This window comes from Triticum urartu, chromosome 7 (genome assembly GCF_003073215.2).
Source record: "Triticum urartu cultivar G1812 chromosome 7, Tu2.1, whole genome shotgun sequence".
Lineage (NCBI taxonomy): Eukaryota > Viridiplantae > Streptophyta > Magnoliopsida > Poales > Poaceae > Triticum > Triticum urartu.
The window spans coordinates 538,076,895-538,086,271 of NC_053028.1; the positions used below are offsets into that span (position 1 = coordinate 538,076,895).

At 42.6% G+C, this 9,377-nt stretch overlaps 1 protein-coding gene across 1 annotated transcript; it reads right to left on the reverse strand.

Moving 5' to 3' along the window:
• Positions 1 to 262: 262 nt before the first annotated feature.
• On the reverse strand, positions 263 to 2,820 carry LOC125523878 (GTP-binding nuclear protein Ran-3). Its single transcript, XM_048688939.1, has 7 exons — positions 2,539 to 2,820; positions 2,224 to 2,350; positions 1,986 to 2,103; positions 1,173 to 1,262; positions 885 to 1,064; positions 676 to 753; positions 263 to 561 (listed from the first exon to the last, which is right to left on the reverse strand). The coding sequence occupies exons 1-7, from the start codon at positions 2,539 to 2,541 to the stop codon at positions 489 to 491; spliced, it is 669 nt and encodes a 222-aa protein (XP_048544896.1). The 5' UTR covers positions 2,542 to 2,820; the 3' UTR covers positions 263 to 488.
• Between the last annotated feature and the right edge of the window lie 6,557 nt (positions 2,821 to 9,377).

The following is a 9,377-nucleotide window of genomic DNA, read 5'->3' on the forward strand; positions in this document are numbered from 1 at the left end:
GCTCTAAAGTAAGCTTGAATACTACAATGTCAAAAACGCTCTTATATTATGGGACGGAGGGGAGTACTAGTGAATAGTTTCATAACTTTGAACGAATATTAGAATATTAAATGCGAAGGAACCATATCTACAAACATTAAGCTAAATTCATGTAATGCAACTAAAAATCCAGAAGCAAGCTTTCGAGGTTTGTTGCCTCACTGAGGAATAGCAAAAAGTGGATTTTTGTTTAGATTTTTCTCATGAACACCACACTCCAGAATGGTAAAGAAACCGATTAAGCTTTGCATTCGTTCGGTTTTGACAAGCACCCTGACAAAGAAATCTCAGATCAACTACCACTGAGAAAAACATGGAACTACAGCACAAACCATCGTCATCAGATGCCTACTGAATGTCTGATACGGATACAGAAGTCTCACTTATAAGAGTTTGATTGAAACTATATATGCTGCTACTAAACTAGGCACAGCCTCCGATTGATCAGCTCAGTCCATGATGTTGTCATCATCGTCATCCGGGAGGGGCATTGCCGCCGCAGCTGCTATCTCTGCCTCAATCCTGTATACAAAAGAGTTTTCCAGCATATAAGAGATCAACGCAACATCACAAGCATGCAGTTTCATCAGAGGAAGTACAAGTAGTAGCCTTTAGAGTAGTGCATTGTTCACTCACTGTTGCTGCGCGGCGAGGTCGACGGTCACGTCGGCGGGGAGGAGGGCCGTCTCCTCGACGAACCGGAGGGTCATGTCTCTGCAATCGCAGTCATATATCTTATTAATTTGATTGTTCAGAATGAGCATATATTTTTGTTGGAAAGGAGAATCTGGGTAGCATTGAGACAGTTGTGGTAAAGGTGGTGCGATGCAGCAGAAATTAGTTACCCTGAGAGCTTCCTTGCAAGGTAGAGGAAAGGCTTCTCGAAGTTGTAGTTGCTCTTGGCAGAGATCTCGTAGTACTGGAGGTTCTTCTTCCTGTGGAAGGTCACCATCTTGGCTTTCACCTGCCGGTTCTTCACGTCCACCTTGTTGCCGCACAGGACGATCGGGATGTTCTCGCACACCCTGATTGCAACAAAGGATAATTCAAGAGATGTGTCAGATCAATTCAGGACAAGTGATGAAATAGTAACTAGGTGGAGACTGGAGATATTCTGGGAAAGCATACTCTACCTGCAGATGTCTCTGTGCCAGGTGGGGACGTTCTTGTAGGTGAGTCGGGAGGTGACATCGAACATGATGATTGCGCACTGGCCATGGATGCTGAAAAACAGTAGAAGAAAGTAAGAATCCTCTGTCAATGCGCACCAACCAAAAAAATAGCAGCACAACCATTGTGAAAACAATGTATGAACCATTGTGGTGGATGACCATGCCATCTTATTTGCTTTGCTAGAAATCACAAATTCTTAACAACAGACCTTATCCATAGTCTTACTCCTATAGTTGCTGCATGTAATCTAGTCAAACTCTTTAAGCTGCTGCAAAGCACTACCTGATGCTTACGGTAATCAGTAAGACCAGTGCTCTTGAAGAAGGCCAAACAATTAATTCCCAAGAAGCAGGCAGACAAGCTCCAAATATCCTCTAAATACCAATGCACATGGCTCACCCGTTTAAACATCTGAACTTACTAGTATGAAAATCATGAGTGCAGTAAGTCGTATTCCAAAACTCTAAATCATGCCTACTTGTTTTTCGCAACTAATGCAAGTGACCAATTGGATACCGTATCAGATGAATGCGATAATACTAGTAATGTCGACAAACAAGGCCTGCAGTACTAATCGGTGTCAATGTCAGTATAACACAAGACAAATGATTGTTCCTAGGCCAGGAATTTGGAAGCCCCATCAACTTTGCAGGTACTAAAAGATTACTGAAAGTCTGAAACATCTGAACCATGATCGACCGTAGATAGCATCATCTAACCATAGATTCAACATATGTAATTGCGACTAGCTAGTTGGATTTCAAGGATCTTACTAGTATCCGTCACGGAGGCCACCGAACTTCTCCTGTCCGGCAGTGTCCCAGCAGTAGAACCTTATCTTGCCGTGGCTCGTCTGGAAGTCCAGCGGCCGCACCTCCACGCCGATCGTCGCTGCAGAACACCGCGCAGATCAACAACAACAGTCAGCAACATCATCTCTCAACGGAAACACGAGATGCGACCGAGGGGTGGGGAGGGAACCAAACTAGAATCGTCAACAGGTCCACTTACGTTCGTACTTCTTCTCGAACTCCCCGGTGACGTGCCTCTTCACGAACGTCGTCTTGCCGGTGCCGCCGTCGCCGACGAGGACGAGCTTGAAGCTGGGGTAGTCCACGGGCGGGGTGTTGGGGAGAGCCTGCACGCGCAACTCGTTCAGAACCGGAAATCCAAACCCATCGATCGGCACAGAAGAGCCAAAACTACGAGGCGCAAAGCACGAGCAGAATCTAGAGCAGCGGAAACAACGCAGCAACCGCCTCGAAACTCGTCGGAGAGCAACCGCCTCGGAACAGATACGAGAAGAGGTCGAGGAGATCCACGCACCATTGCGGCCCGAGCCTCCGGAGCAGGAACGCGCGCCGGCGTCGGCGGGGCGGGGCGGAGCGACGGAGCGGGAGGAGGGAGGGGATCGGGGAGGGAGAGCGATGGGCTTCGGCGGCGGTGCGAGGGCGCGTGTCTGACGGAGGAGGGAGAGGGGCCGCCGAGGCCGCGGTATATATATGGCGTCGTCCGCTTCGATTCTAAGCTACCGCCTGCGGGCCGGTGGCCGCCATGGCTTAGCTTGAGATCTAAGCTGGGTTTGCCACCGTACGATGGGAACGTACACGTGATCCTGGCCGTCCATCTGTGTGTCGGTGGGTTGTTAGCTTGGGATGTAAGCTGTGTCGCGCCGCACGCGCCCCGTGCAGGGCCGATTGAGGCCGGTGCGGGAAATTAGTGGCGTCGCCTTCACGCGGACCAGGCGTTTCGGCATTGCCTTGACTCCGGTCCTCCAAGGTTTGAAAATTCCAAATATAAGTGTCAAGCATGTGGCAAGTAACACCTTTATGACGTTTCTATAACTAAAATTACCATAAAACATACAAAACCTCAAAAATTGAAACTTATCATCCAAACAGAAAATTGCCATGCTTCACATCTAAAGTCGTCATCGTCGGTAACTAAACTTTTCATCAAAAAAGTCAGGATGGAATTGCTTCGTGCCACACATGTGGCACTTATGATGATAGCGTTCTGAAAAGTGAAATTAGGGTAAGTTTATAAAAATACATAATCGTTTTTTTCTATAAATATAATCGTAGACATATCGAAGTATTTTTTTTAAGAAGAAACACACTGCACGATTTTATCTAATAAATCAAAATAACGTTTTATGCATTTATAAGGAAACCTAGTGACATGTTGAAGTATTTTTTCTATAAATATACACGTAGATATATCAAAGTATTTTTTTAAGAATAAACCTAATGACACGTAGATATATCAAAGTATTTTTTAAGAAGAAACACACAACACTGCACGATTTTATCTAATAAATCAAAATAATATATGAAGAATGGGTGCATATGAAACACACTGCACAACCTAGTGACATGTTGAAGCTATCAATGACACACAATAGACAATAACATCAATCATCGCCCTTGGCAACACACAAACTATGATAGAGTTTTCTAAAAGCAATGCCTCTGAAAAAGGTAACAGCGCGCAAACTCGTTGTCGTCAGACCCAATAATTGAAGTCAACTCATGGCTTTTCTTCCTGGAGAGCAACTTTGAAGAATCTTCATACAATGTCTTTAACAAGGGAGGACGCATAAGCACCCCCATAGTCATGTACAAATGTCACATATAGGGGTGCAGAGCGGTGTCCCACGAAGTCCTGCAAAAGTGCCCAGTTAGTACAAATTACTCTATACGCACTCTGATCCAGCTAAAACCGAATTTTCTCATTTTGAACTAGAAGCGGGGCGGATCGCACATACCAGACCTGGAGGTTCTCATCCTAAGCTCAAGATGAGCACGACCTAGCCAAAGTCACCTTGCTTTATCGCATCCGCACGCGGAAGAAGTAGATTTTGCTCGAAGACGCACACGCTATGGACACTGAATATTCAAAGCTCGTCATTGACATATGCACCTAGAGAAAACCACAGGTGAACACAATCCTTACGTTTAAAGGAAGAAGAATCACCTGGAGCAACATGGAGGAAGCCCCATTGTTAGAAAAACTAGACTGGTGTTTTACATCTGAAGCATGGACCCTCTCTTTTCCTTCTACCATGGCTATCCCACTGGCTAAAACTACTTCAGATCATATTCCTGTGCTTAACAAGATTGGTATCTCTATACCCAAAGCTCATCTTTTTAGATTTGAATTTTTTTGGCTACATCATAATCAGTTCAGAGAAGTGGCCAAGCAAATTTGGGAGCAGGATGTCCAAGAAGTAGACTGCCAAAAGCATAGCAGCCAAATTCAAAAGACTCGCGGAAGGGTCTCAAGAACTGCGCGAAAACTATCTCCAATATGAAGGAAACCATTAAGGACACAAACTTTATGATACTCTGCTATGATGTGATGGAAGAATATAGAGATCTTACAAATGAGGAATTTAATGGTAGATTTATTCTCATTGAGCACCTAAGACAAATCGATGAGAAACAGATAATTTATTGGAAATAGAGAGCTAATATTAGAAAGATAAAGATGGGAGAAGCAAACACCAAGTACTTCCAGGACAAGGCCAATATCAAACACAGGAACAACCACATTGCCATTTTGAAAGATGAAGATGACCAAGAACACGAGGAACATCGAGCCAAAGCTGCTATCCTCTTCAGAGCATTCAAAAAAAAGATTGGGGGTACTATATCAAAGTATGACAATCCACTTCTTGTGCACACCCTGCTACAGCAACAGTCTGATTTGTCTGAACTAGAGGCTCCTTTCTCAAAGGAAGAGATTGATGATGTCATTAAAAAGATGCCTGCAGACAAATCTCCAGGACCTGATGGTTTTAATGCAGCATTTCTCAAAGCTTGTTGGGACATAGTGGCCCCTGGTTTCTATAGACTCATTGAAGATTTCCACAAGGGGAAAATCAATACTCAGAGCATCAATTACTCTTTCATCACACTCATACCCAAAAAAGAAGTTGTTGTTCTCCCTAATGATTTCAGACCCATTTGACTTCTCAACTATACTATGAAAATCATCACCAAGCTATTGGAAAACAGATTACAAAAGGTGATTCTCTCTTTGGTCCACCAAAATCAATATGGCTTCCTTTCAAACAGATGCATACAAGATTGCTTGGCTTGGTCTTATGAATATATCCCTCAATGCAAACAATCAAAGAAAGAAATAGTGATGCTAAAACTGGACTTTGAGAAGGCATTTGATATGCTCAATCATGACACCATCATAGAGATTTTGTGATGTCTACTACACAACTTATTCTTGTAGACTCATGTTGGTCCTCCAAGCGCAGAGTTTTGTAGGACAGTAGCAATTTTCCCTCAAGTGGATGACCTAATAAGGTTTATCAATCCGTGGGAGGCGTAGGATGAAGATGGTCTCTCTCAAACAACCCTTCAATCAAGAGTCTCTTGTGTCCCCAACACACCCAATACAATGGTAAATTGTATAGGTTCACTAGTTTGGCGAAGAGATGGTGATACAAGTGTAGTATGGATAGTAGATATAGTTTTTTGTAATATGAAAATAAAAAACAGCAAGGTAGCTAATGATAAAACGGAGTACAAATAGTATTGCAATGCTTAGAAACAAGGCCTAGGGTTCATACTTTCACTAGTGCAAAATCTCTTAGCAATGATAACATAATTGGATCATATAACAATCCCTCAACATGCAACAAAGAATCACTCCAAAGTTTCTATCGGAGAATGTAGGACGAAAACGTGCATCAACCCCTATGCATAGATTACCCCAATGTCACCTCGGGAATCCACGAGTTGGGTGCCAAAACATACATCAAGTGAATCAATATAATACCCCATTGTCACCACGGGTATCCATATGCAAGAAATACATCAAATTTTCTCAAATCCAATATTCAATCCAACATAACGAAACCTCAAAGTGCAAGACTCAATTCATCAGAAGAAGGTAGAGAGGGAAGAACACCATAAGATCCAAATATATTAACAAAGCTCGCGGTACATCCACATCGTGCCAAATCAAGAACACAAGAGAGACATATCAAACACATAGCTACTAGTGCATACCCTCAGCCCCGAGGGTGAACTGCTCCCTCCTCATCATTGTGGCCATCGGGATGATGAAGATGGCCTCCGGTGACGATTTCCCCCTCCGGCAGGGTGTCGGAACAAGGTCCCAATTGAGTGTTCGTGGCTACAGAGGCTTGCAGCGGCGGAACTTATCATCTAGGGTTCTTTGAGGGGGTTTGGGTGTTTACAGGAATTCTTGGCGTCGGTCTCAAATCAAGGGGGGGGGGGGTCCGCGAGGGAGCATCAAGCTCGCTCCAAGCACCCTGGGGGGTAGGGCGCGCCTAGCGAGCTTGCCGTGCCCTCGTGGGTCTTCTGGTCCTCCCACAAAGCTTTGAGGGTCTCTTTCGGTCCACAAAAAATCACCGTAAATTTTCAGCCCATTCCGAGAACTTTTATTTCTACACAAAAAATGACACCACGGTAATTCCGCTGAAAACAGTGTCAGTCTGGGTTAGTTCTAATCAAATCATACCAAAACCGTATAAAATTGTAGGAAACATGGCAAGAATACTTCATTGTAGATATGTTGGAGACGTATGAGCATCCCCAAGCTTAATCCGTGCTCGTCCTCGAGTAAGTAAATGATAAAAGAAATAATTTATGAAGAGTGAATGCTAGCAAGTGCACAAGTTTGATCAATGATAATTTGAATCACCTTTTCTAGCATCATTATATATCATGAACATTAGCTCATCTCATAAAACTTCTCATGATCAAGTAGCAATCTATTCACATGTTAAAGTACAGACCATAAACTTTCTTAAAAACTAACAAACTATGTTCTCAATCATCAAACTATTTCAATTCGTCTTATTTTCAGGAAGGGTCTATGTAAGAGCTTTGATTTAGCAAATTCCACATACTCAACTATCATATAGTCTTCCATGATTGTTGACACTCAAAGCATATTTTTAGAACAAATAACATACATCGAACACAAAGAAAGATAGGGGCTTAATGTTTCGCCTCCCAACTTATTTATCATATAGATAATTGTCAACAAGAATAATTCATGATCAAATATATTTGAGTGGAAATATATGCTTGGATCTTTCCCCACCACATGATACTTGCCAACTAGAGAATAATTGAGGTTGAAATGAGAAGGAATACTATTGACTCTTGCATAAAAGTAAATACATAAAAGTAAAAGATAGACCCTTCGTAGAGGGAAGCAGAGGTTGTCATGCACTTTTTATTTTTGGATGTGCAAGCCCTTAATGCAAAGAAACGTCACATTGTATTGCCCTTTGTGATAGCAACCTTTATTATGCAGTCCGTCATTTTTATTTCTTTACCATCACAAGTTCGTACAACACTATTTTCCCTTACAATAAAAGATCATACATATTTAGGAGCATTTTTATTGCTTTTTGCACCGATGACAACTTACTTGAAGGATCTTATTCAATCCATATGTAAATATGGTGGACACTTATGGCAAGAAACTAGGTTTAAGGGTTTTTGGATGCACAAGTATTATCTCTACTTAGTATAAATTTTTGGCTAGCAAAAGATGAAGGAAATATGCCCTAGAAGAAATAATAAAGTTGTTATTTATATTTCCTTATATCATGATAAATGTTTACTATTCATGCTAGAATTGTATTAAACCAGAACTTAGTACATGTGTGAATACATAGACAAACAGAGTGTCCCTGGTATGCCTCTACTTGACTAGCTCGTTAATCAAATATGGTTAAGTTTCCTAGCCATGGACATGTGTTATCATTTGATGAATGGGATCACATCATTAGAGAATGATGTGATGGACTAGACCCATCTGTTAGCTTAGCACTATGATCGTTTAGTTTATTGTTATTGCTTTCTTTATGACTATGAGATTATGCAACTCCCGAATACCGGTGGAACACTTAGCGTGCTATCAAACGTCACAAAGTAACTGGGTGATTATAAAGATGCTCTACAGGTGTCTCCGATGGTGTTTGTTGAGTTGGCATAGATCGAGATTAGGATTTGTCACTCCGATTGTCGAAGAGGTATCTCTGGGCCCTCTCGGTTATGCACATCACTATAAGCCTTGCAAGCAATGTGACTAATGAGTTAGTTGCGGGATGATGCATTATGGAACGAGTAAAGAGACTTGCCAGTGATGATATTGAACTAGGTATGATGATACCGACGATCGAATCTCGGGCAAGTAACATACCGACGACAAAGGGAACAACGTATGTTGTTATGCGGTTTGACCGATAAAGATCTTCGTAGAATATGTAGGAGCTAATATGAGCATCCAGGTTCCGCTATTGGTTATTGACCGAAGATGTTTCTCGGTCATGTCTACATAGTTCTCGAACCCATAGGGTCCGCACGCTTAACGTTCGATGACGGTATGTATTATGAGTTATGTGATTTGATGTACCGAAGGTTGTTAGAAGTCCCGGATGAGATCACGGACATGACGAGGAGTCTCGAAATGGTCGAGAGGTAAAGATTCATATATTGGAAGGCTATATTCGGACATCGGAAAGGTTCCGAGTGATTCGGGTATTTTTCAGAGAACCGGGGAGTTACGGGAATTCACCGGGGAAAGTATTGGGCCTTATTGGGCTTTAGTGGAAAGGAGAGAAGGGCCACAAGGGGAGGCAGCGTGCCCCCCATGGGCTGGTCCGAATTGGACAAGGAAGGGGTGGCGCCCCCTCTTTCCTTCTCCCTCTCCTTCCTTCTTCTCCTACTTGGACTAGGAAAGGGGGAAACCTACTCCTACTAGGAGTAGGAATCCCCCCTTGGGCGCGCCCCTTGAGGACGGCCCTCCTCCTCCCCTCCTTTATATACGGGGGAGGGGGGCACCCCATAGACTGAAGGAAATATGCCCTAGAGGCAATAATAAAGTTATTATTTATTTCCTTATATCATGATAAAAGTTTATTATTCATGCTAGAATTGTATTAACCGGAAACATAATACATGTGTGAATACATAGACAAACAGAGTGTCACTAGTATGCCTCTACTTGACTAGCTCGTTAATCAAAGATGGTTATGTTTCCTAACCATGGACAAAGAGTTGTCATTTGATTAACGGGATCACATCATTAGTTGAATGATCTGATTGACATGACCCATTCCATTAGCTTAGCACCCGATCGTTTAGTATGTTGCTATTGCTTTC

Coding starts and splice junctions, on each gene's coding strand:
- LOC125523878 (XM_048688939.1), bottom strand. Junction 1,065..1,172: donor TGGCACAGAGACATCTGCAG/GTAGAGTATGCT, acceptor TGTTGCAATCAG/GGTGTGCGAGAACATCCCGA. Junction 562..675: donor GACCTCGCCGCGCAGCAACA/GTGAGTGAACAA, acceptor TTTTGTATACAG/GATTGAGGCAGAGATAGCAG.